Here is a 27423-nt window from a genome sequence, read left to right as displayed (position 1 = left end):
CCAAATAGGATGGGCCTAATCCAGAATGCTGAATATTTAATTTCCCATCTTTTTCTGACCACAATGTCAACAATCAGTGAAAGTCACTTTTAGTTTTGGGGGGAATTGTTTGTGGTTGTTGCTGTTTGTCCTTCATTCTAAAAGAAGCCCATAACCTCAGGGAGGTCTTACCATGACAAGCATGTAAATTGGATTTGAATGGGGGTGTTCTCTGCTAAATCACCAGCCTCACTTTGTCTTCTAGAGCCATCTGGATCCAGTGGCCAGATAGAGATCAGGGCAACTGGAGAGGATGCCAAGCTATTGAAAAGAGGAATGATAAGGTATTCTTTCCTATACTATTAAGAAGTGAGTTTGGAGAGTCTACCATGGTGCCAATCTCATCCAATCCAATGCAGACCAATAGACATTTATTAAATAACACCCAGGATCATGGGCTTCCAGGTAGGAAAGACCTTGGAGACCAGTGAATTCAAGGCCTTCCCTCACATTTCTTTAGCAGAGAGGATATTGTTGCACAGAGAGGTCAAGTGACTTGCCAATTAGTGTCTGAGGCAAGATTTGAACCCTGGTCTCCATAAAGCTGTGATTCCTCTAACCTAAATAATAGCAACAGTTTTCATTTGGCTAGTGATTTTAGGTTTGCAAAGCATTTTTCTCCCAATCAGCCTATGAGGTAGAATTGGAAGACCCCCAGTTTCCCAGTGTGTGTGGTATAGTGTCCTGGCAAATGATATTTTGTTTTCCACTTTTTCCTGTTTTTGTCATTATTTTCTTCAATCCCCTCCCCCCCCCCAATCCCTTCTTTCTCCACCACCCCCAGACACATTAATTTTCAAGCAACTTGTCCTGGCCCCTGTAACTGTGTCCGAGCCTTTGGCATGACTTTTGCAACTGGATCAGGCAGTGGACATCAGGTCCAGCAAGAAGCATGCAAGGATGCAAGTAAACAGGGTGGCAGATGTTCTCCTTCTCCTATTTCCCTCTTTGCTACGAACGAAAATGCCATCCTCCCCGCTTCTGTCATGGTTGGCAACACTGCCCGTCTTTCCGCTTTTGGCTCCTCCTCCCCAGACCTCTTAAAGAGTCTCCGAAAAAGTTGAGTCACCCCAAATCCTTGGGTGACAACTTGTAGCTGGACAGCCAATCCTGGGATCCACTTCCTCCTTCTCCCTTCTCGGAGCCCCGTCACCATTTCCATCGATTCCCTGCAAAAGCCCAGATCTGCTCTATTGGACATCCAAGTCAGTTGGCACCCGCTTCCTGCCAGAAGCCAGATTTGTTCACTGGGCCTAGACTATTGACAGCTTGTCCCCAGGCTGGCCCACTCAGTTTCTCATTTGCAAGGTTCCCCGCAGGGCTGGCTCACCTCTCTTTTCCAAGAGCCCCTACTTCCTTCTGTCCCCTCCCTCCCCAGCATCCTCTTCACTTCCTTCCCTTGCAGCCCTGGCTTCTTCAAGTGTTTGTCAGTATGAGCTTGTTTTTCAGTTAGGGGTGGGGGGTTGGGGTGGGGTGATGTGTGTTGAAAACTACCATCATGTTCGTCCCTGATTCTTGTCCTTGCTCTCTCTAGCTTTGCATCTCTGAGTATGGTCTGTGTGGTTCCAAGAGCCCACCGTTGGAGTGGAGATCCTACTGTGGCCTGAGAAGAGTTGGCTCCACTGTTTGTTCGGCAAGCACCAGAAGAGAGCCCGGAAAAAAGGAAGGCAGCACCCCATGCAATCACGGATGTGGGTAAGACCTTGCAGCTGCTTCGACTGTACAGTCCTCGGCAATGAATCCCGAGGAACGCATCGTGACATGGCTCATCTCTCTGGGAGTTTTAAATTCCCCCAAGAAGACCATCTGTGATCCGGAGGAATTTTTGAAGGTGTCTCTGAAAAATGGGGTAGTGCTATGCAAACTGCTAAATCGACTTGTTCCTGGAGCTGTGGAAAAGGTAACTGAAATGGGCATGGTTGGCTTCTTTGACCTCCTTGGCTGTTTCCTCACCCGGGGCCCTCCACCTGCTTCTAGGACTGAGCCCTGGCCTTTCCCCAGGCCTGGAATGCCATCGGAGAATCCCTAACTCTTCCTTCCAGGCTCAGTTGAACCGTCCTCTCCTCTACGAGGCCTTCCTTTATCTCCCCAGCTGTTTGTCCTTTCTTCCTCCTCCTCCTTAGTTCATGTATAGATCTATCTGTTTACATGCTGGGTTCCCACCCCAGTAGAATGCAAGTTTCTTGAGGGTAAGGACTGATTGCTATTGTTGTCTCTGCCACCAATATAAAAAAGAAACTGCTTAACAAATGTGTGTTGGACCTCAGTGTCTTGCCACTAGCTAGGAATGATTGCTCAGGTCCGAGAAAGTTGGGAAATGGTTTCCTGGGTCTCTGGTAACTAGTTCAGTAAGGCCATACTGGTCCTGAGACAGGGACAAGCATCCTTGGAAACAGGATTCCCTGTGAGAGTGAGTGGGATGACATAGGACTCAACTGAACCAGAATCTAGGAAATCGGAAGATGTTTGAGCCTAGGACTGATGACATAGCAGAAATGAATGTCAGATGTTTTTAAAAGTTTTCTTTTATTAACAGAGACCCAAACTAGTATACCTGACTTGCGATAACAATGGAAACTAACTGGGCATTTTAAATGGAACACTTGGTTCCAGGAGGATTAAAATGTAGTCATTTTTCCCCAATCCTCCTTTCTCTCCAGATTAGCACAGTTAAAGCCCAAGTTTGAGAAACTCCCCCTGAAGCTAAATCTTTACTCTAAATTGTAGACAGTTTTCTAATCAATATTTAGGGCATGTGCCCAAACAAACCAAGGTCTGAGGAGTAGGGGTGGAGACCTGATAGTACTTGATATTCTTACAGCCAGGCTGTAAGAATTTCCAGGATGGAAAAGTTATATATTAAAATATTGGACAGGATGCATTTGGACCTGGTGCTTGTTGGGTCTTGTTCAAGTGGGGTGCAATAGGAAGATTTCACCCATCATTTTTTTCCAGATTTTGAGTTTCACATTTTCCCCTCCCTCCTTTCCTTCCGCACTCCACCTGCTATATGGGCTTTAGACTATATATGCATAACCAGAAAGATTTTTATTTGGAATCAGAGGTCCTGCTTTCAAATCTCAGTTTGGTCACTTAGTACCTATGAGAGTCTGGGAAAGTCATTTAATTTCCCTGAGTCTCAGTTTCTCCATCTGCCCTAGGAAGGGGCTGGTCTAGATGGGTTTGTGAAGTCCTTTACGGTTCTGTAATCCACTGTTGGGCCCTGGACAAGAACATTCACATTAACAAGACTCAGTTTATTCCCCTATCAAACAAAGGAGTGAATTTCAAGTCCCTTCCAGATCTGGATCTAGGATCCTATTTGTGACCTTAGACCAGTCCCTTCCCCTCCTAGAACTTCACTTTCCTCCTCTGTCAAATGAGGGGGTTGGACTAGACAGTCTCTGAGGTCCCATGAATCCTAAATTTCTGATACTATGAGGGATCCTATGAGACTATAGAAAACAGCAAGGTGGAAGTTTAGATTTTTTTTTTTGCAAGGCAAATGGAGTTAAGTGGCTTGCCCAAGGCCACATGGCTAGGTGATTATTAAGTATCTGAGGCTGGATTTGGACTCAGGTACTCCTGACTCCAGGGCTGGTACTCTATCCACTTTGCCACCTAGCTGCCCCAAGAACATAGTTTAAAAAAAAAAACAAACAAATGCATCATAATATCTGGAGACGGGGACAGAGCATGAAGAAACATATGTAGTCCAAAAAAGTTTGGACTCAAAGTAGGGGGGACCCATCAGTGGGTCTCAAGCCAGAGCCCCCATTCTCAGGTTGATATTTATTTGAAACAAAAGACCGTTTAGATTTTTACATCATTTCCTTCAGTGGTTATTTCTCTTCCTGGTTTGACAGTGGCCTTCCCCTTCGCCTTCAAAAAAAAAAAAACCTACCCCAAACCAAACCAAAACCAAAAACCCTACCTAGTTCTCATAAAACATGAAGCATGCTGGGCCTGTTTGGGAAGCCCAACTGACAGTTTCTCTTGATCATTTCTTTAGTACCATCAGGAGCCCCAAACAGAAGCTGACTGCATGAGTAACATTAAGGACTTCCTCAAAGGATGTGCAGGTCTTCAGGTGGAGGTAAGTCAGTGTAGGCATCATCACTGCTTTTGGTTTTGTTTTGGTTTTTGTTCTGCTATTAAAGAGGTGATCAGAGTTAAAAAAAATATCTCACTTATTTTCCCCAGTCCCCACTGCAAGACTGATGCTTAGGCACTTTTTTTAATCTACCCCCACAATAGAAACTGATGATCATTTTGGTGGTAGGCTGTCTTTCCCCCCAAATTACTGGAAAAGGCAAAACAGCAATAATAAATGATTATCTTTCACAGTTCGACATGAAAGTTTAGAGTAAACTCATGAGGAAGTGATATGTTTTATATTTGCTTTTCTCAATCTCGGGGTATACTGATGATTTAGCCCAGTGGTTTCAAACTCAAATAGAAACTGAGGGCCACTAATCTCATCTGTTCATAAGGATTCCTGTGGGCTTCAGATTGACCTAGTTTAAAATTTCATACTGTGTTTTATTGTAATTTTGTTTCACTTGTCTGATATTTCTGAATTCCATTTTAATCTGGTTTGGACTGGAAGCTTCCGTCCTGTGTTGTTTATTCTAGGATGTCTTAGTTCTTTGATACTATGATTGACAAAGTCTGAAAACAGAGAGAAGGCCCTGGGATCCTCCAGCCTTCCCCAGGGCAGTTGATCAGATGAGCAGAGAGACACCTTAGCTACAGAAAGCCTGCCCCTTGGTAGGGGGTTATATGACTGGGAAGCTCAGTGGTGGGAGAAAGGAAGTTGGACAGGGGCACAAGGTCAACTGGAGATAAATCTTGCTCTACTCAAAATATTGCTTTGGACCAACTCTGGTCAAAGGCTACATTTTAAATGCGATAGGATTCCCAAAGGGGAACCATTTAAGAACAAAAAGCATTGGAGAGGAAGTCAACTTTTGTCTCTTATCCTTGCTCATCCAAATCCCTCATTTCAGTTTCTTGAAACCTCAAGATCAAGGGATTCTAAGTTCTGGATGTTTGACTATGCCTTTCCACTTATGTCTGTTATAAAACTATTTGGATCATATCTATTTTCTCACTATCCATTTTTGGTGTGTGTGTGTGTGTGTGTGTGTGTGTGTGTGTGTGTGTGTGTGTGTCTGTCTGTCTGTCTGTCTGTCTGTCTATATTTGAGGTGGCTTGAAAATTAAGGACCTCAGTGGTGCACCAGAATGTGATGTGGTATTTTCTCCTTGAAATCAGATGCAAACACCTTATTTCTTTGACATTATGTAGGGATGGACTATTTCATAGGAATTTTCCAGACAGTCAAAATTTTGATCAACATTTTGAATGAAAACCTTTCAAAGTTAAATTTCTTCTATGTTTCCTTTCCTTATAAGTAGATGAAGCTGAACATGATTTAACCTTCTTTTGATGGCTTGGGATCACCATGCATTCCCATTATTGTATTATTACAATGAGGTTCATTTTGTCATGGTTTTTTTTTATTCCTGTCTGAAATGGCCCCAAATTGTTTTGTTGTACCTTTTATAATTTCTCTATTTTATAATTCTTTATTAATTATAATTTATAATAGAGCTAGCATGGAAGCCAAGAAGACCTGCATTCAAGTCCCACCTTTGACTCTTTTGACTGGGTGGCCTTGGGCAAGTAGCTTACGCTCTTAGTGGCCCAGAAAAGTTGCTGACCTGCATTGAAAGAGGGAGTTTCCTCACCTGGAAGTTCCTTACACCAATGAAACCATAGGCCTTGTTTTTGTGTCTCTTTACCCTAATTCCTCACTGTCAACTGCTATTTTTTGCTGCTGTCAATGTCTGTTTCTTGTAGTTCTCCCTCCATATGCTCTCCCTGCCTTTTAAATTGCTATGAGATGGAAAATCTAATTACCGAGTTTTTTTCAAATTCTATCTAAAATAAAAGTTAATAGGTTTTGAGTGAGGGTCTGGGGTTCCTGTGTCTGAGTTTTCAGTTTGAACTCTATGCCATCTGTTTTGGCTGCTAAGAACCATCTTTTTTTTGCCTATTTCCTGTTCTCAACTGTTTTTTTACAGTTGAGGTTGATGGATCAGTGACCTCTGGACAACTGAAGCCTTGTATTATACAGTAGTCATTTTCAGCCAGTGGGGACCACAGAGTTGTACTGAGAGAGGGGTGGGGGGAAAGAAGCCTGGAACAAATGAGAGAATCCTAGGGATCTGAGTTTGAAGGAATCTTATGTTGTAAACAGACTCGCCTTCTTTACTCAGAGAACCAAGAAGGCAGGGAAGGCCCTCAGCCCCCCAAGAGTACTCCCTGGAGAACCATCAGTAGGACCCATAGACAGCATCTGGTTTTAAGGGGCTCAAAGGAAAAAATAGATAACTACCATTTAGGCTCCAAGGAGGAGTGTGTGTGTGTGTGTGTGTGTGTGTGTGTTTGTGGTGGTGAGGCAGGGTACTCATAGTTTCCTCACCCAGTAAGGCAGAAGGCCATGGTTCCCTAGCAGCCTGTGTCTCCTCAGCTGCTCCCACTGCTCTAAAGTGGAGCCCCCTGAGATCAGATTAAGCAAAAAACTTTAGGAAATGGAACTTTTTACAATGGCCAGTGTGTTTGGTGGAAAAAGTAATTCCTAATAATATAACAACTGCCATTGGTCTTGCCCATTAACATTTACAAAACACTGTCCTTTCAGCAACCCTGCAGTGGGGTTCCTATCCATAGCCCACAGAAAAGGAAACTGAGGCACAGAGAGGGATAGTGACTCCCACAAGATCACTCAGGTGATGTCAAAAGTCCTGATTCAGACCTTGGCCTCCTGCCTATAGGGGAGCTAGGTGGTTTGGGTGGACAGAGCTACCCAGGAGGATGAGAGTTCCAATCTGACTTCAGACATTTCACTCTTACTAGCTATGTGACCTTGGGCAAGTCACTTTATCCTTGACTGCTTTGTGAATCCAGGGCCGTCTCCAGTCATCCTGAGTCCTATCTGGCCACTGGACTCAGATGGCTGCAGAGGAGAGAGTTTGGCTGGTGATATGGCAGAGCCCCCCTCACTCCAATTCAATTCATATGCTTGTCATGGCATCGCCTTCCTATGTCATGGACTTTTTGAGGAGGAAGGACAAAATGTTATTTTGGAAGCTCAGCACCCTTTCCTTAAGTCAGTGATGTAGAGCTGGTACAAGGAACCTGCAAGGCCACATAATCTAATGCCATCATTTTACAGAGGAGGAAGCTGAAGCACAGGGAGAGGAAGGGACTTTGGATTGTAGGATCATAGGAGAATAGAATTTGAGCTGAAAGGAATCTGAGGGGTGATCTGCAACCAGCCTCTTATTTTTCAGAGGAGGAAAGTGAGGTTGAGGGAAGGAAAGTGACCTCCAGTTCTAGTTTGCGGGCAGTTCAGGGGCCAGCTAGTGTAATTCCCTCCTCTTCTTTCCATACGAGAACTCTGAGGTCCAAGGAAGTCCTGGGTCAGTGGGGTGGCCAAGGATCAGAAGTGGGGTCTGACTTGTAAGACCTGTGGCTTTCCTAGCCGGGGCCTGTGGCAGTGCTTTCTTTCCAAGCTGGCTGCTTCCTCAAGGACATTCCATCTGCCCAGTTCCTACAGCAGTGTGCCAGCATGTGCACTTCTAAACCAGGATGGATTTCCTAACTTTGGGGAAGTTTTTTGTGGAGATAGTGCCTTGCTCTCCTGGGCAACAGTCGAGTCCCATTGTGTTGATTAGAAGAAGGGCCTTAGATTTAGGAGAATGATGCAAATCAACAGCCTCTATTAAGCCTTTATTATTTATTAAGCTCTTAATAAATAGTTTTACATTTATGATCAATGATGACAAGTTCTTACATCTAGTTAGTATCATTAGGTGTACTGGATCTAAGAAAACTCCTTTTGCAAAACACCACCTTCTACAAGGGAAAATGCAACAAGGGCAAAAAAACAAAGGCTTTCTCATTTCTTGTCTGCCAGCAACTTTGTAGGTGCTGGGGCTAAAAACAATGCTGACCCTGAGGAAGCTTCTAGTCTAATATATAAATAATTAGATGTGTAGAAATTGTATGCTGAAAAAAAGGAAAGGAATCTCTCTCGACAGGGAAAGCTGTAGCAGCTGGAAGGGGGGGGGGTTGGGGAAGGGCTAACCAGGAGGCAGTTTGAGGGCCTGGGTCAGTGATTGTTCATTTTTCCATTTCACATTTCCTGAAAGAAAAAGCAAAAAGATACTTGTTTCCATCTTGGGCCAATAGGAATCTATTGGCGGATCTGTCTCCGTCTCTTTTTCTTCCTTTTTTTTTGAGTCTCAGGCCCCTTGATGGATTTTTAAAAATTGGTGCTCTTACAAAAAGGAAGTCCCCCCCCCCCCCCCCCCCCCCGTAACAAAGAACAGTTAAAGCAAAACAAGTCCTAATGGAATTTCCACAAGTAACAGTCAGTGCTCGGGAGCAGGCCTAGTCTAGCTCGAATTGCCTAAGTGCTCTCGTTTGCGAACTTTTCTCATTTATGCGTCTTTGAAGCCTTGCGCCTACTCCCGGCTCCACTAGTCCCTCTCTTCTGGGCCCAAACTCCAAGCTTTCTCGCCGATCTCCATCCCTTTGGGTGCAGAGAAGAGAGGCTAGGGAAAAGGGCAAACCTAAATCAAGGCATTGCACCCAGCATTTATTAAGCGCCTGCTGTATGCTAAGCATCGCGCTGGGGTTTCATGGGCAAAAACTGAACTAGTTTCTATTCTGGGTGATCCTCGCCTCTCTCTCTTTCTTGGAGCCCCCCCCCCCCCAACTGCCCCGGTGTCCCAGAGCCCTTGGGTGGGGGTCAGGGTGGCTCATGGCAAGGGGGGGTGGCGCGGGTCTTGGCTGCCATTCTACTGCTGCCCTTCTGAGGGGGGCCAGTCGTAGGTAGGGGGCTGGGGACTCTCTCGGTTGGGCAGCAGCAGCATGCGCAGTATGGGGAAGGAGTTGGTGCTGCCTCCGCCGCCTCTGCTTCCCCGGCCGCCGCCGCCGAAGTTTCTGCTGTTGCTGCAACTGCCGTCGCAGTCTCTGAAGGTGCAGCCGCGGCTGTTCCCGCCGCCGCCGAAACTTCTGCCGCTGTTGGTCCAGCCGCCGAAACTTCCCCTGCTGCTGGAGGGGCCGCCGCCGCCGTAAGCCAGGCGGCTGCTGCTGCTGCTGCTGCTGGTGCTGCTGCTGCTGGTGCTGCTGCTGCTGCCGCTGCTGCCGCCGCTGCTGCTGCTGCTGCTGCTGCTGCTGCTGCTGCTGCTGCTGCTACTCCCCAGGCTGCCGAAGCCGCCGAAGCCGCCGAAGCCGCCGAAGTCGTTGCCGCCGAAGCCGCTGAAGCCGCCGAAGCCGCCGCCGAAGCCGCCGCCGAAGCCTCCGAAGCCTCCGAAGCCGCCGAAGCCGCCGAAGCCGCCGAAGCCGCTGTAGCCGCCGCCGAAGTCACCGCCGAAGCCGCCGCCGAAAGCGCCGCTGCTCTCGCCGAAAGCGCCGCTGCTCTCGCCGAAAGCGCCGCCGGCGCTGCCGCTGCTGCTCTCACCGAAGGCGTCGGCGAAGTCGCTGCTGCTGCTGCAGGCGCCGAAGGCGCCTCCGAAGCTGCTGCCGAAGCCGCCGCCGCCACCGAAGCTGCCGCCGAAGCTGCCGCCGAAGCCGCCGCCGAAGCCGCCGCCGCTGCCGCCGAAGCTGCCGCCGAAGCCGCCGCCGCCGCCGAAGCTGCCGCCGAAGCTGCCGCCGAAGCCGCCGCCGAAGCTGCCGCCGCTGTGCTGGGCGCCGCTGTCACTTCCAGTTCCTACTGCTCCGATCCAGGTCCGGGTCATCGGCTTCCCCGCCGCCGCCGCCGCCGCCGCCGCCGCCGCCGCCGCCGCCGCCGCCGGCGGGGGTCCCAGTCGGCAGCGGCCCACTGGCCGGGCTCGGGCTCCAGCCAGGGCGCCCCCTCGACCGCCGCCGCCTCCTTAGTGGCCGCCGCCTCCTCCGTGGCCGCCGCCGCTTTCTCCGTGGCCGCCGCCGCCGCCGCTTCCTCCGTGGCCGCCGCCGCCGCCGCCTCCTCCGTGGCCGCAGGCTCCTCCGTGGCCGCCGCCGCCGCCTCCGTGGCCGCCGCCTCCTCCTCCGTGGCCGCCGCCGCCGCCGCCGCCGCCGCGGGGAGGGGGCCGGGCCCTGGGTCGGCGCCGGCGCTCGCGCTCGCGCTCGCGCTCTTGGAGAGCTGGGCCAGGAGAAGTTGCAGATTGCGGCCAGACCGCCTCGCCGCGGCCCCGCTGCGCGGCCGCCCTCCGGTCCCCGGGCCGCGCGCTGCCCCCGCCGGGGCGGCCCCGGGGTAGGCGCTCAGGCGCCGCCGCCGCCGGCCCCTGGCCCCGCAGCCCGCGCGCTTGGCGCGACCCCCCGCGCGGCGCCTCGTGCGCCTCCGCCTCGACCGCGGCCCGCCGCCGCCGCCAGGGCCAGGGCCGCGGGGACCGGCCCGCAGGCGCGCGGACCCTGCAGCGCGCCGGCGACTGGCGGCCGGCTCTTCCTTCTCTCTCCTCCCATCTGGGGCTCCTGGCGGACGGGCAGGCGGAGGGGGCGCGCTCCCCTCGAGGCCCGGGGCTCGGGGGCGCGGCCAGGCCCGGCCCGGCGCTGGCTCCTTCGGCTGGGGCTCCGGAGCAGGGGGGGCCGGCCGGGGCGGGGAGGCGGGGGCCGCCTTAGCGTCCCAGAGGCCGGCGCATCCCGGGAGAGCTCCTCCAAGGCCCGGGCGCTGGCTGATTTGTGGCCCGGGGCTCGGCCGGCCGCCGGGGTAGTGGCTTCGGGAGATAGCGATCAGGGCAGGGGAGGGGGCGGAGCCAAAGCCGAGACCGAGGCTGGCCGCAGCGAGTCCCTCCAGCGGACTCCTCTCCGGGGCCGGATCGCGACCCCGCAGCCCAGCCCGAAGGAGCTCCGTGCGCCCGCTCTGCCCCCAGGTACGTAGAGGCCGCGGACACGGCCCCCGGCCGCCCGCCCACGCCACCTCAGCGCCTGCGCCCGGGCCCCGGGCTGGGGGGGCCCCGAAGTCGGCCGGGCCGCCTCGGACAGCCCAACTTTCCGGGGGGGGAGGGGCGGCGCGTGGGTGGGGGCGCCCTGGCCACTCTCTCCTTGGGAGGACACACTCCGGAGGAGGGAGGACGTTTCCTGTCACTGCTGCACCCCGCGAGGGGAGTCCCAGGAGCCTTCCTCCCCCACCCCCAGCAGCTTCTTCCTGGGATTGCCATACCCCCCCCCCCGCCCCCCAGCAGCCTCATTCGTGGGCCACCGTCGAAGCTTGACTTCGGGAAAGAGCTCCAAACAAGAACCCCCCAAACCCCTTTAATCACAACGTGTGTGTGTGTGTGTGTGTGTGTGTGTGTGTGTGTGTGTGTGTGTGTGTGTGTGTGTGTGTGTGTATTGGGGGGGGGGCAAATGGCCTTTCCCACTTGGCCTTTCCTGCAAATGCAGTCACTGGCTCACCAGACACATTTCCAGTTTTGATGTCCACCGAGGCCCCAAGTTGGTCCAAGAACGTGACCAGCCATCCATCTGGGGGGGATGGCAAAGAATACCCCCAAAAGCAGCGGAAGACTCCAGCCCGCCCCTCCATTCTCAGTTCTGCCATTTTTCCCCACCCCAAGAACTAACTTCCAACCACAAGGTGCTCCTTGCTGCCATGCTTTCTTGCACTCCCCCCCCCCCCCCCCAAGAGCTTCCTTGGAAGGTTAAAACAACTGGGCTGGAGATTGGGACTGTGCCCGAGATGGGGGGCCGTGGGGGTCTCAAGTCTCTCTTTGTCACTGAAGGACATGCCATTGCTGCCTGACCATCCCCTGGTTTGGAATCTCACTCTTATCTTATCAGAGTGCTTCCGCCTTTGTTAGTGGTGACTTGCTTTATATTTTATCTTATTTTATTAAATCGAATTGCCTCCATCGAGTTCGTAGGCCGAGCTGCAACACCTTTAAAAAGGGATTAGCCTAGGTCTGCTTGACTCCCAAAGGGCAGCATTGAGATCTTTGGATGAAAATTACCCAGAAGCTGATTAGAATGGAACTTAATGGGGGAAAAAACAAACTTTTTCTAACAATGAGAGATAGTCCAAAGTGGAATGGGCCTTCTTTGGAAAATTGGGAGGGAGGTGTATCACCAGGGCAGGGGATCCTCATGGGAAAGGGACCTTTTTTAAGGACTGCAAAATCCTGTAAAACATATATGATTTCACTTTCTCCTCAAAACACCACTGGCAACTGGTTGCTATTACCCCCATTTTCCAGATGAGGAAACGGAGGCCAACAGCAGTAAAGCAATCTGTCCAGTCACACAAGCTAGTAAGTTTGGAATTCAGGTGTTTAAAGAAATGAGAGTTGTTCCAAAGTGATTCCTGCTCTATGCAGGTCCTGAGGTCATTGACCACCTTGCCATATGGGGGGATTTACCTTCTGGTGTGGCCCAGATTACATGACAGCCAAAGTCCAGTCCCTTATGGTTCAGAGAATCTCTGATTCTTCAGTTTGCATATGGGGAAACTGAAGAAAGCTTACTGACCTAGCCAAGGTCACAAAACTACCTATTGGTAGATTTAGCATTCAAACCAAGGCACCTTTCACTAGACTACATTTTGACATTTAATCTGGGGATATTGCTTTGGGTAAATCATGGCTTTGCCTCTATTTTTTTCCCCTTTATGACAGAGAAGTCAGGAGTGATGAATGAGAAAAGAGGTTAGCTTTAATTTGGCCATTTCATCAACTAATGTGATGGTTCCTCTTGGAGGGTAGGTGGGTAACTCCAAGGAAATCCACTCTCCATCTCAAAAGTTACCCCAAGTACTTTCTGAGAACCTTCATGGGCTGAAACTGGAGAACCAGGGTCTTACTCTCTTTTAGTAATTCTGCTTGTTCACCTTTGTGCTTAAATACTGTGATCTAAGGCTCTATACTTCACTCAATGGTCTCTCAACTCTCCATGGCCTTAACTATTTCCTATCCCAGATATAAAAGTCCATACACTCCAGCTTAGTGCAGTCACCTCACTGAGGAGGACTCCTCAGGTACTTCCCTCAGAACCCATTGACTTTGACTTTATGCATGATTCTAATAAGCTCAGTGAGTCAGTTTCTCAGCTTTATGGCAAATCAAAAGCAGATTCTTTCAGAGAAAGCTAATTCATAGTACTCAAAGACTATCACTCACTTTAATAGAGTGAAGTTGATGAAGAAGAAAGGAAAAACTCAAAAAAGCAGACAGAACTCAAAATGCACAGTAATATGGGGCCATTTGGCCTTAGATGACTAGTCCTGGGTGCTTTGCTGTCCATTGAATAAGGGTGGCACACATTATGGCCCAGTATATATATATATATATATATATATATATATATATATATATATATATATATATGTATATATATACATATATATATGATATTATGTTAGGTTATATTTTAATAATTAATGCAGCAATTAGTATTTATGATGATGATATGGAGGGGCTACTTGTTCAAGTGAAATCAAGAAGACCCACGTTTCAGTCATGCCACATATAATGGTAGTGGCTAAGTGGCTTAATCTCTTAGAGGCAGTGCCTCAGTTGCACTGTATATAATTCCTTACATCAATGAAATCACATGTCTTGAACTTCTCCCCTCTTTCCATTATGATATTGTTGAGCACTAACTAAAAATTAAATTATGCTCCTTCTGTATATTCTGCTTAAGAAGGAAGGGAAGTGTGGATGCTTAGAGGAAAAATGCACATGAGTTTCTCACATGCTTCCCATACATCAGGTGCTGTGCTTAGCCTTGGGGATACAGATCTAAGCCAGGAAGACAGGCCCTCCTGAAGCTTACATTCCAATAAGCAAGTGGCAGCCAGGAGGGCTTTGACCAGTGATTGAAGTCTAGAAATGGCTGTGCAGAATTGGTTATTATTTTCAGAGTCTGAGTTCTGATTTCAGAGCCAGAGTTTAAAACAGTGGTGGTGCAGTGGTTAGGGGATATTTTGTTCAGGACCTGGGGATGCCCAGGAGGTGATGGCTGGGGCCCCAGAGAGACCAGGACAGTCAGAGACAAATGCTCCCTTAGCAGAATCCAGGTTCATGAGACTGAGAATCTGGGTTCCATTTGCAGGAAGATCATTATAAAAAATGGTGACCCCCCCCAAAAAAAAAAACCCAATTTGAGGCTGCAAGGGATCTGTTTTCAGCTATCCAGAATGACCTTTCTCAGAAGTTCTAGGTAGATGAAATTTTACTTTTTGAGATAAGGCAGGTTTGGAAATCTGAAACAGGAAAAGCTGAATGTCCTCTCCTAGGGTCTTATTTCATACTATAAAGATGTCATTTGCATAGCCTTCCTGCCCCTTCTCTGATCTCTTTCCCCTTCTCCGCTATCTCTTGGATAATCAGCCAATTTTTTTTAAATTTTTTAACTGTGCCTTGAGGTCTGGCAGTTTCTGGTGGTCATGCATGGGAAAGTCGTTGCCTTTGAAAATTGAATGAAAACTCAATGATTTTGGTAACAAAATTGATTTGGTCAGTCACTGACTCTGTGGGCCTTAGTTTTCTTATTGTAAAATGGTGGGGTTGACTCGGAAGACCTCTTCTAGTTCTGAATCAATGATCCTCAGTTGGGGTATTTGATCACCAGCCCAGCTAGGATGTGAATGGCTATTGGGGGCAACTGAGGTTGGCATCCAAAGCCCGGGCACAAGAAATTCCCCCTCATACTGACTGCAGATGAAGACAAGATCAGTCCCATAACCACCTTGTGCCTGTCCCTGGGAGCCCTGCCTGCTTAGACCAATTAAGTCTTACTCCTAGGTTCAACTCTTAACTCCACTCAGACAAATTAGACTGTGCCCACTATACAACACATGTTCAGAGAAAGAACTAATGCTCTCTCTCCCCTCCCTCTTTCCTCTCTCTCCTTTCCTTTCCTCCACTCCTTCCATCTCTCTCTCCTTCCTTTCTCTTTCCCTCCCTTCTTTCTTTCCTTCCTCCCTCCCTTCCTTTCTCTCTCTTCCTTTTCCCCTTCCTTCTTCTTTCCTCCCTCCCTTCTTCCCTCCTTCCCTTCTTCTCTCTCTTCCTCCCTCCCTCCCTTCCTTCCTTCCCTCTTTCTTTCCTTCCTCCCTTCTTCCCTTGCTTTCCCTTCCTTCCTACATTCCTCCCCCTCTTCCTTCCTTTCTCCCTTCTTATCTCCCTTCCTTCTTTCCTCCCTTCCTTTGTCTTTCTCCCCCTTTCTAATTTGCTTTCATTTTATCAATGCCTTTTACACCAACCGATTCCAGATATATCACTCCTCCTGACCACACAGAGAGTCTTCCTTTATGCCAAAGAACAAGAGTTAGGCAAAACTAGTCCTGCTCTGCCGCCCCAGCTGCTATCCCTCGACGGTTTTTCATGCCTTCCCCAATTGGCCTCCAGCCTAATTTCACATTATTCCCCTTCACTCCCTCTATGCTCCCACCCAATTTGCAGATGTGGTCATTGATCTCCCACCTCAGTGCTTTTGAACAGGCTGGCCCTTCCCTTCTGGAAGGGACATTAGGAGGCATTGAGTCCAACTCGCTTATTTTACAGATAAGGAAACTGAGACCCAGAGAGGTTCAGTGGCTTGCCCAGGGTTCCTTGGTTGATGAGTGACCAAATTAGGGTTTGAAAGCAAGTCTTTCTTTGAATCCTCCCCCTTGGGCCTGAGCTCAAATGTTGCCTCCTGGGAAGCCTTTCCTCATCTCCCTAGTGGTAGATTCTTTCTTTGTCCTCAGATGATTCCGTTTATATTTTTTTGCTTCCATGCTGTCTCTTCCGATAGACTGTAAGCTTCTCCAGGGCCAGAGCTGTTTCACTGTTCTGTGCTGACCTTGGGCTTCCTGACCCCTAGCAACACTTCCCTCCCAGCATTCTGGGTTGGGGTGGATTGGCCTGGCTTCTCCTCTGCAGCTCTGTCCCCTGCTATATCTGACACTGGCTAATGAATCCTTTTGGAAGCGGTCCCCGGGAGGCAGCCTACAGAAGGTGTGGTGTACACTCTGAGGCCCGCAGCTCCATGGATGCCATTCCTGATGCTCCTTGTTATCTGAGCTCACTTCTCCCCTCCTCGGCACTGACTGGCCCTTCTAAAAATGACAGACCAGTTTTGGAAAAGCGGCTTCTATATAGACCTCCACAGGAAGCCCAAGAATTCCTTGCCCAGTACTTTTCTATTGGTTACCAGCGCCAAAGGGGGAAAGAAAAACCACCCCCGCTTCAGAGCAACCCTCTAGTCGCCCTGAAGACTAGAGGTGGTGAGAGGGAACTGCTGCAGCCTCTGACACCGCCTGTGGCTCCTGCTTGCTTGCCCGCTCACTTAGGGTGAGTTCCCTGGCGGGGACCCGGTGGGCTTGGCTGGCCTGGCTTTCTAGAGAGGGTCATGGCTGGGGCTAGGTTATTCTGGGTCTCTCCTTCTTGGTTCAGGGGTAGTTGACAATGACACACTCTTCGACTGAGAAAGCTGTCGCCAACCCCAGCCCCAGACCAAGCCTAAGTCCAAGTCCAAGTCCATGATTCTCTATCTTCCAGCCTCTCTTAGGCTAAGTCAGGCTCGGAGGTTTGTGTGAGACTAAGAGGGAGCCAGATATCCCATATCAAGTGGCTAGAAATGGTGGATTCTGCACTAAGGGAGGCCTCACTGTGACTTTCCCAGCCCATCTGGACAGTAGAGTCAAACTTGTTCTTTAAGTCCTAGGTTTGTTTCTGGAAAAACTGGAATGCTTTTTTTCTCATTCATCAGGGACAACCTGATATAATAGCTAAAGTGCTAGACTTCAAGTATGAAAGTCCTGGGTTCAGATCTTGCCTTTAACACCTACTGAGTGTAACTTTGGGCAAGCCGGAGCACCTCCAGCAGCCAAAATATAGTCAGGAAGGTTGTGTCTTCATCAATGATGGAAGAAGCTTCCATGCTGGGAGTTCCTTAGGTGAGAGAGGGCTCCAGGGAGGTTAGGGGAGATACTGAAGACATAAAATAGTTCCTGATTTACCACCCATTCCCCCCTCACCTCAAAAACAAAGGATCAATTAGGGAGAGAAGATGAACCAGATGAATGCACAACAAAGGACAATAGAATTAAGTTCCTAATTGTATCATGTGTCTTGTAGGTACCTTGGGAGGAGGGAGGAGGAGAGGAAGATCATGCCTGACCAGAATCGGCTAAAACAGGCTGGCCCTCCCAGTTATGATCTCTGTGACCTTGGCTCAGTCCTTTCCCCTTCCTGGGGCCTTAGCGGCTTTGGTGGCCTTGGAAGGTCCTGTGATTCTGGTCTGAGGAGGCTTGGTGGAGGCAGACACTTAGATGCACCAGGGGAGATTTTAGTGAAAAGGACACTAGCCAACAGGTTAGTTGAAGGGCACTTGTGTGAACCCCTCTAAGCCAGGGGGAGATAGCTGGGATCTGAGCCAGCATGTCCCCACCCCTAGTCTAGTGTCCATTACAATATTCTCTACTGCGACCTGGATCTAGTCAAATCAAATCTTCTTCTGCATTGGAGAATGGATCACTCATTGCTCAGATCTGGCCTTTTATCCCTTGGCTTGCCAACTTGATTGAGTGGAAATAAAGGGAGCCATCACTTCTGCCCTTCTTTCTGCCCTTGGGCCTGGTGTCCCATTTAGCCCCATCCCTCCTCTCAGAATGCCAACCAAGTCAGAACTAGATGAGCTAGCCACATTGCTGTGGGCCAGGAGGGGTGAAGGAGCTCCATCTCTTGTGCCTTCCTCCTCCCCCCACCTGTCAGAATGGGAGACCAGCAGACCTTTTGGAAGCTAGCCCAGGCTGTCCTGGGCCTTTGGCATGGATGGCTAGCAGAGTGAACTAGTGGAAAGGGCCCTGGTCTTGGGGTGTAGAAGACCTTGCTTCAGGTCTGTTTAATGCCCATGGTTTCATGGAGCCAGGAGCCTTTCTGTCCCTGGGTCTCAGTTGTCTTTTCTGGAAATTGGGGGTGGGGGGGCTTGCCGTTCCAGCACTGAACCCTGTGAGTAGGGGGCTCCTGCCAGTGTTGGAGAATGACCAGAGGAAAATGTCTTCAGAAGAGCATGATCTGATCAAGAATGGAGAAAGTTGAGCATGAGTTGGTTTTAGAACACATTTAATATAAGAGAAAGAAAAGGTGGAAGGAAGCACATTTAGATCCACAAGAGCAGCTTCCAAGGGTCTGTTTTTAAGTCCGTTGTCAGTTGATTGAAACTTGAAAAGCATTTTCTCTTTTAAAAAAATAAGATCATATTGATGCTTTTTTTATCTTGTTATCATGTCTCAGTAACCACCCCGCCACCCCACCATGAACCCACCCATATAACAGAGTATGGCAATGAAGCAAAACTAATATGTCAACTCTGTCTAGTGCCTTGTCCCCTATTTACACCCATAGCTCCCCCTTCTCCAAGCGGAAGTGGATGGTTCTTTATGATCAGTTCTTTGGAGTTAAGATTGGTCATTATGTTGATTTTCACTTTATAGTAATATCTTTTATGGTGGCTTTCCTGTATGTTTTTGTGGTCATGATTTAAAGTGTTCCCTTGGTTTTTCTCACTTAGCTCTGCATAGGTCTTCCCTGGGAATGGGGTGGGAGAAGAGGGAGACAAGAATGGGGCTGGACCAAGCATCAAGAAGACTTGAATTCTAATCCAAGAACCTCTGCTGCTTATTAGCTTTGTAATCTTGGCAGGTCACTCAGAACCTCTCTGACTCTGTCCTCCTTCTGCAATGAAGGAGTTGCAGTTCCAGTTCTGTGATCCCTGGGTATGACCTTGAGCCGGTCACTTCATCCCTTGGGCCTCAGTTTCCCTATGTGTAAAATGACTTGCCTGAACTAGATGGCCTCTGACTCCTCTTTTAGCTCTTATGATTTTGATCTTCAGGCCTTATGAACTATACTCCCCATGGAAACAATGCTCTGCTTTTGTAGGCAGATACATTAAGAGCCGTTCCTTGGGTAGGGTGGTTTGTCCTAGCTCTGGGAGCCACTGGGAGCTGGAGTGCCAAGCACAGAAGCCTGACCCTGGCAAGAGGTGGGGTGGGGGCTCTGCAGTGGGCCTGGAAACTGGGGGGGGGAGGGGAGAGAAGAGGAGGGGGCTGGGGAGGGAGGGGGATTGAAGGCAGCAGGTGCTTTAGAAGTCATGTGTTTGTGAGGCGGGGACTGCTCCTAGCAGCTCATTTGGCCCTGCTTGTTAACAAGAAGAGAGGCTCTCCTTTCTCTCATGCCTATTTATTGTTGGGCAGGTTGTCCAAGGACAGGATTATTCTCATTTTGTCATCTTGGGAGCCCCTCCCTGAGGTCCCTGGAACCTCCCCCCAGTTCAAGCTATTTCCCATAGATTAGCCGTGGCCACAGGTGTTCTTTTCTTTTCTTTCTCCCCCCACCAGGAGTCACAATAGCAACAGTAACTTCAGGCTTCTCCCTTGCTTTCAATCTTTGCAAGACCCCTCCCTCTCACAAGTCCTGGGACAGAAGTAGTGCAAATATTATTGGCCCCATAGTACAGATGAGGAAACCCTCCTCATCTAAGGTCATCTCGTTAATAACCAAGATAATTTGACCCCTTGGCCAGCTGGGGCAGCCTGTGGGGAGGGACTCCTTGGTATCATGGATTGTTGCCTATATTCACAATGGAAGGAAATGCCAAATTACAGGTAAAGGTTAGTGACAATCACCGTTTTTATTCCCCTATCCAAATTTCCAGACCTCCTGCCATCTTTCTCTGAGCTTCCTAGGTTATGAAAAGTCTGCAGGGGACCTTACCTGAGAGGCCCTGGAGCTAGAATTGGGAAGACCTGCTTTCCATTCCTAACTCAGATATCCTTGAGCTGTGTACCCTTGGAAAAGTCACTTTCCCTCTTTTGTCTCAGTTTTCTTCTCCATAAAATGAGGGGGTTGGACTCAATTACCCCTCTGATTCTTCTTTTCATCACTGCCAGCCCTAGGAGATAGGTAGATGAGATCACTGAGGCTCCAAGAGATATATGGAAGTTGCTCAGGGTCTCCCCAGCTAGGGAGTTTGTGTGTTGAGGGGCTGGTCCTAATTTGCAGGTCAACACTTTTTTTCTTAAAGATTTTATTTATTTTGAGTTTTACAATTATTCCCCCAATCTTACTTCCGTCCCCCCACCCCCCACAGAAGGCAATTTGTCAGTCTTTACATTGTTTCCATGGTATACATTTATCCAAATTGAATGTGATGAGAGAGAAATCACATCCTTAAGGAAGAAACATAAAGTATAAGAGATAGCAAGATCAGACAATAAGGTATCAGGTTTTTTTCCTAAATTAAAGGTAATAGTCCTTGGTCTTTGTTCAGACTCCACAGTTCTTTCTCTGGATACAGATGGTATTCTCCACTGCAGACAGCCCCAAATTGTCCCTGATTGTTGCACTGATGGAATGAGGGAGTCCATCAAGGTTAATCATCACCCCCATGTTGCTGTTAGGGTGGACAGTGTTTCCCTGGTTCTGCTCATCTCACTCAGCATCAGTTCATGCAAATCCCTTCAGGCTTCCCTGAATTCCCATCCCTTCTGGTTTCTAATAGAACAGTAGTGTTCCATGACATACATATACCACAGTTTGCTTAGCCATTCCCTAATTGAAGGACATTTACTTGATTTCCAATTCTTTCAGGCCAACACTTCTTTTCCTGTACGCCTGGAAATGCCAGTAGTTGGGCCCTGTGACAAGGAAAAGTCACAGAAGGAATGCATGTGGTGACTTTGCTCAACTTGCTCTCCCAGGGAGTCCTTATCGATCAATTGTTTGATCAGGTGAAGGGATTGGGGATCTCTGCAGTTATCTTTCCTGCCTGATGGTAGCAGATGGTATCGCCTTAATTGTTGAAAGGACAAAGAATAGAGAAGCAAGAAGAAACTTTCACATTTTTTTCAAAATTAAGAAAAATTAATTTTAATGTGAGGCAGCATGGTATCATGGGTAGAGACCCAGCCTTGAAGCCAGACTTGATTCATTCTGGCAAGAGACCTGTTCCTAGACTCTGAAGGGGCAGTGATGGGAGCCCTGTATTCACGGAGGCATTCATGGAAGAATCCCATTCCCTAGAAACTGAATATCTATAGAAGATGACCAGTGCTATGGTCTTCTTTGATAACCAAGGACAAACATCAGCATCATGATTTGGAGAGTTCCTAAGGGTGAGAGCCTCAGAATCCTAGAGGGTAGCCTGAGGTGCATGGAGGATCAGTCATGGCCAATAGCCTCAACTGCATTCAGTTCAGAGTCTGTTCTTCCTCTCTAATCCAAAGTAAGAAACAAGAACAATCAGATCAGTATGCAGAATAAAGAATACCTGAAATAGCCCACCCTCTGTTGTAATGAAGGACCAGCTTCCAGATCCTTTTGTTCCCCTTCCCATTCCCATGGCATCTGAGGTTTTATTGCCATTAGCTTTGTTTCCGTGTCCATGTGCAGAATATATTTATGCATATTATTTATTACATTAGCAATCTGGTTCTTAGCCTTTCCCTTACTTCAGAAAAAAGCTTAATTAGTGTCTTTTATTTTTATATCACAGCCCCTCTCCACTCTTCACCCAAGCATTGAACCCTCCCTTGTTAATAGGGGAAAACAATCATTACAGTGGATAGTGTCTGACAGCATATACAAAATCTTGCCCCTGTAGCACTGCTCCACCCCTTTGTGGAGAGGAGGGAAGGCATGTTTCATCATTTAATGAGTTTTAATTTGGACATGTTGAGTTTGAGATGACAGCAGGCCATGCAAGAAGAGATGTCTGACAGTTGGCACTTCGGAACTGAAGTCAAGAAAACATTTCAGCTGGAGATAGAGTCTTGGGAGTCATTTGCTTAGAAATGATAATTGAGTCCCTGGGAATTAATGAAATCCCAGAGGTGTAGAGAGAGAAGAGGGTCTCCAACAGAGCCTGGTGGGATACTCAAGCTAAAAGGAAGGGAGATGGGTCATGAGCCATCAAGAAAGTGGAGATAGAGGCTTGGGAGTCATTTGCTTAGAAATAATAATTGAGTCCATGGGAACTAATGAAATCTCAGAGGGATAGAGAGAGAAGAGAAGAGGGTCTCTGACAGAGCCTGGTGGGATGCTCATGCTAAAAGGAAGTGAGATGGGTCATGAGCTATCAAGGAAGACCAAGAAGGTAGCAGGGGGAGCCAGAAGAGGCAGTGACTTGGAACTTAAGAAGAGTGAGAAGAGATAGTTCTTCTGGAAGGCAGAAGCTGATGTGGATCAGAGATGATGAAGAGTGAGAAAGAACAATTAAGATATCATCGGGCTGGCTAGGTGGTACAGTGGATAGAGTACCAGCCCTGAAGTCAGGAGTACCTGAGTTCAAATCCTGCCTCAGACACTTAATAATTACCTAGCTGTGTGGCCTTGGGCAAGCCACTTTAACCCCACTGCCTTGCAAAAACCTAAAAAAAAGACAACATCCATAACTTTGTTGAGAGCAGGTGGAGTTACTTCAGTCTAGGTATTTCTTTAGGTCAGGGTGCTTGTAATGTCACCCAAACAGTTATTTGGAAATTTCTTTCTTTCTTTCTTTCTTTCTTTCTTTCTTTCTTTCTTTCTTTCTTTCTTTCTTTCTTTCTTTCTTTCTTTCTTTCTTCCTTCCTTCCTTCCTTCCTTCCTTCCTTCCTTCCTTCCTTTCTTGGCTTTTTGCAAGGCAGTGGGGTCAAGTGACTTGCCCAAGGTCACATAGTTAGGTAATTATTAAGTATCTGAAGCTGCATTTGAACTCAGGTCCTCTTGATTCTAGGACTGGTGCTCTTTTCTTTTTTATTAAAGATTTTATTTGTTTTGAATTTTACAATTTTCCCCCTAATCTCACTCTCCCCCCCCAACAGAAGGCAGTCTGTTAGTCTTTACATTGCTTCCATGGTATACATTGTTCCAAATTGAATGTAATGAGAGAGAAATCATATACTTAAGGAAGAAACAAAATAAAGGAGATAGCAAGATCAGACAATAAGAGATCAGGTTTTCCCCCCTAAATTAAAGGTAATAGTCCTTGAACTTTGTTCAAACTCAACAATTCTTTCACTGGATACAGATGGTATTCTCCATTGCAGACAGCCCCAAATTGTCCCTGATTGTTGCAATTATGGAATGAGTGAGTCCATCAAGGGTGATCATCACCCCCATGTTGCTGTTAGGGTGTACAGTGTTTCTCTAGTTCTACTCATCTCACTCAGCATCAGTTCATGCAAATCCCTCCAGGCTTCCCTGAATTCCCCGTCCCTCCTGGTTTCTAATAGAACAATAGTGTTCCATGACATGCATATACCACAGTTTGCTAGGCCATTCTCCAATTGAAGGACATTTACTTGATTTCTAATTCTTTGCCACCACAAACAGGACTGCTATGAATATTTTTGTACAATTGATGCTTTTACCCTTTTTCATCATCTCTTCAGGGTATAGAACCAGTAGTGGTATTGCTGGATCATAGGGTATGAACATCTTTGTTGCCCTTCGGGTGTAGTTCCAGACTGCTCTCCAGAAAGGTTGGATGAGTTCACAGCTCCACCAACAATGTATTAGTGTTCCAGATTTCCCTTATCCCTTCCAACAATGATCATTGTTCTTTCTGGTCATATTGGCCAATCTGAGAGGTGTGAGGTGGTACCTCAGAGAAGCTTTAATTTACATTTCTCTAATCAGTAATGATTTAGAGAAATTTTTCATATGACTATGGATTGCTTTAATCTCCTCATCTGTAAATTGTCTTTGCATGTCCTTTGACCATTTGTCAATTAGGGAATGGCATTAAAAAAAAACTGTCTCAGTTTTCTCTGTATATTTTAGAAATGAGTCCTTTGTCAGAAACATTAGTTGTAAAGATTGTTTCCCAGTTTACTACATTCCTTTTGATCTTGGTTACAGTGGTTTTGTCTGTGCAAAAGCTTTTTAATTTAATATAATCAAAATCATCTAGCTTGTTTTTGGTGATGTTCTCCATCTCTTCCTTGGTCATAAACTGCTCCCCTGTCCATACGTCTGACAGGTAAACTAGTCTTTGATCTCCTAATTTGTTTATGGTATTGTTTTTTATGTCTAAATCCTGTATCCATTTGGATCTTATCTTGGTATAGAGTGTGAGGTGCTGACTGCACCACCTAGCTGCCTCCATTTGGAACTTTCCTTGGGAGTTCTGAGACTGTTATCACGAGACCAGACAAACAGCCTCCTTTCAAATAGTTGCATAGCAGTTGACCTGAGTGAGGTCTCAGGCTCACCATCAAAAGACATCATTTAGTAATGCTCCTCTCCTTTGAAACAGAGGGAGACTTTCAATAAGTTTTTTTTTAAATGCTCCTTCCCTAATTTAGATGTTGTAAAGTGGCTGTTTGGTAGAGTAGTGATCAGAAGATTTGAACAAATAGCTTTGAAAGGAAGAAATATAAACCATCAAAAACCACACGAAAGACAATTTGAAAATCACTGGTAGTGAAATGAAATTTAAAATGATCCTCTCATACCCATCAAGCTAGCAAGGATGGGAAAACTCATTGTTGGAGGGGCTGTGGGAAGACAGGCGTGTTAATTCACAGCTGGTCCAGCTGTGAGTTTCTTCAATCGTTCTGGAAAACAATTTGGAATTATGCAAGAAAAATTACTAAATTGTTCATACCCTTTGACTCAGACATTCCAGTACTGGGACTATTCCCCAGGGAGGTTATTGACAGCGAGAAAATATGTACAAAAATATACATAGCAGCCTTATGACCCAAGGACACTCAGTTGGGATTTCAACTCACTTCTTTTGACTCCAAGTTTATTGCTCTTTTAGCACTGTTCCTCCTTTAGATTCTTCTCAATGCCAGTGGTTAAAGAAAGTAGAATGGTGAAAGTTTTGTTTCTGTGTGGTGCCTGGAACCATAGATTCACTTAACTAAAATGCTAGTTTAATTGGATTTAATTTCCTCAAATTTCTTTGCTATTGTAAATCAGAGTTGTAGGGCTGCAAAATCCTCATGTCTATTTTTAGAAGCTCTAGTTAGGAAGAGAGAGAGAAAGTTTGTCTGGACAGGGCCCCTGACTTATTCTGGGTTAGCAATGTGGATCTGCTGGGGCAGTAGTATCTATGTTTTAGCTGAGTTCCTGCCAAAGGGATGGGAGGCTTTAGCTGAATTCCCCCCAGAGATATGGGGAGGGTTTTTGAAGACCAGAAGAAAAATGGCTCCACTTTGGTGAGTTCCATGCTGGTGGACTGACCAGAGACCTTCCATTTCCATATGGACACTTGATACTTTGTAGAGCAGAAAGGAAGAAGAGATTGGTTCTTTTTGACACACAGTTCTAACCTAAAGGAAAGGGGGTGGGGCTGCAGGAAACCTTTACAAAGAGGGATCCTCATCATCAAGTTCTGCCTTGCCAATATAAGGTGGGACTTTATGATCATTGTGGTTTCTATTCCCCAGGCTTGAGTTGGAAAAACTCTGCTACTGCTTATCTGAACAATAGAACCGAAAGGTGACTTGACCTCAGATATGCTCCCTGTGGACCTTGTGTAATTATCACAGGGCTTGTTTCTTTCTGTTGTGATTGGCTGGTGATAGGCTCATTCAACAAAGATTTAGTGTACTCTCCCACCGTGGGAGATATGGAGATGAATAAGAACTAGTCCCTACCCTCTTGGAGATTAAAATTGAGCAGATTCTCTTGATCAAATCTGCATTTTTTTGTTGCTTTAAGTGCTTTCTTTTGTCCTCTTGTTGCTGTACTCTTCCCCCCCCCCCATCTTCTTTTAGGGCTACCATTTCATTTGTCTTTTGACCAAAGCCATTTCACGGGTAGGCATGGCCAACTGCTAGCCAAATGGTTCCTACCCAAGTTCCCTAGATCTCTCTTCCCCATTAGATGGGGCATTCTTCTGTGCCAGCTTAGCCTGGGACCCCAGGGCCCTCTTCCCCTCTCCCATTAACCCCTGATCCAAATTATCTTGGATCCATTCAAACAAGGAAACAGCCTGGTACAATCAAGTCCAGAGATCTACTTTCCAGTCTCTCTGCTCAATCACTTATCGACGTTCCGACCACAGCCTGCTTACACACTCTCTGTTCTAAGTGTTCTCTTGTAGAATGAAGCTATGCTTCACAGTACTCTTGTAGCTCCCCATGTCAATGAAAGTTAACCATTACAATTTAAGGGATAGTTCATCTAGCAGATACCTTTGGGGACAGCCAATATTTTAAGTATGGAACTTAAGAATTAAAATCTGATTTCAAGCATTGAATTCAAGCAAGGGCCCAAGTCTAGCAAGAATTCAAAGGGATTGAGGAGCCCAGAAAATGAATGTCAGCCAGAAGGCTGGGCAGTATGGGGGGGGTCAGGATATATAGGCAAATGGGCCATATAAGGGGACTACAGTGGGTAGAGCTCTATTTCCTGCAAGGCCATTACTGTTCTCAGGACTTGGGAAGCAGGGCTGAATCTGAAGTGTGGGACTGGGGAGGGGCAGAGAGAGCCTCAAATAAAGAAATGACCCATTAGGATAAAGACAGAAGTGCCAGCCTCATTTATTGGAAATGTCACCTCTTTTATCTGTTGCTAATTATAAACAGTGACAGCCACACAGACAAGGGAGGTAGTGTGGTACTATGGCTAGAGTGTCACATCTGGAGTCGGGAAGCCCTGAGTTTTAATCTCACTTCTTATTAGCTGTGTGACCCTGGACAAGTCCCTTAAGTTTTCTGAGCTTTTGGCTCCTCATCTGTCAAACAGGGATAACAAGAGTTCTCCCTGTCCGGGGAGGCTCAAATATTTGTGAAGGCACCCATGAACTTTAGGGCACTATACACATGGTGGTGGTTACCCTGGCAGTGCAAGCTGAGTGCTTGGAGATGACCAGGACAGGGAGAGCATCACCTCCTTCTCATCTTCTTTTTGGGTCCTGTTCTCATCTCTCCAATGCCTGGGTGATTGGCTTTGAGTTATTAGGCACCTGGGCTGCTGGGAAGGCAGGTTCCCTCTTTTATTTGTCCCCACAGTATACGTCAAGGCTCACTTCTTGACTTTGCAGATTGGGTTGGAGGCCCCTTCCTTCCTTCTGCCCTGGTCCGCTAGGTTGAGGACAGGGTGGCTCACAGTTGTCTCTCCCTTTTCTTCCCTCTAGGTCTTTGATCCTTGTGACCTTTACACAGGCTGCAATTTCTCTGGAGTGCTGAGTACCCTTTTAGCTGTCAACAAAGCCACTGAGGGTAAGTCAGGGAGTGTGTGTGTGTGTGTGTGTGTGTGTGTCTGCATGAAGGAGAGACATATGTATTCATGTATGATGTGTGTGCACAGACATTTATATGTGTTATATATCTATTTGTGTGTGATGTGTATATGTGCACACATTTATTATTCATGTCTGTTCTGCCATGGGGATTCCTTGGGTACCCCACGGACTCTT

General features: G+C 47.4%; 1 protein-coding gene across 7 annotated transcripts in view; it reads left to right on the top strand.

The window, feature by feature from the left end:
• The first annotated feature begins 1082 nt into the window (after nucleotides 1–1082).
• Nucleotides 1083–27423, top strand: part of ARHGEF6 (Rac/Cdc42 guanine nucleotide exchange factor 6) — a 126917-nt gene continuing 100576 nt past the window's right edge. For 4 of the 7 annotated variants that reach the window (XM_074206477.1, XM_074206478.1, XM_074206476.1 and 1 more), the window contains exons 1-4: nucleotides 1083–1244; nucleotides 1574–1939; nucleotides 4052–4135; nucleotides 27142–27226. In XM_074206477.1, the coding sequence (XP_074062578.1) occupies nucleotides 1775–1939; nucleotides 4052–4135; nucleotides 27142–27226 (334 nt within the window). In that variant the 5' untranslated portion in view covers nucleotides 1083–1244; nucleotides 1574–1774. Of the gene's footprint in view, nucleotides 1245–1291; nucleotides 1466–1573; nucleotides 1940–4051; nucleotides 4136–9794; nucleotides 9844–10866; nucleotides 10965–27141; nucleotides 27227–27423 lie in introns of those variants that run through there. The other 3 variants (XM_074206475.1, XM_074206479.1, XM_074206480.1) reach the window with 3 other exon arrangements.

This window comes from Macrotis lagotis, chromosome X, assembly GCF_037893015.1.
Source record: "Macrotis lagotis isolate mMagLag1 chromosome X, bilby.v1.9.chrom.fasta, whole genome shotgun sequence".
Taxonomy (NCBI): Eukaryota; Metazoa; Chordata; class Mammalia; order Peramelemorphia; family Peramelidae; genus Macrotis; species Macrotis lagotis.
The sequence above is the reverse complement of the archived record's forward strand: the minus strand, read 5'-3'. Positions and strand labels throughout refer to the sequence as shown.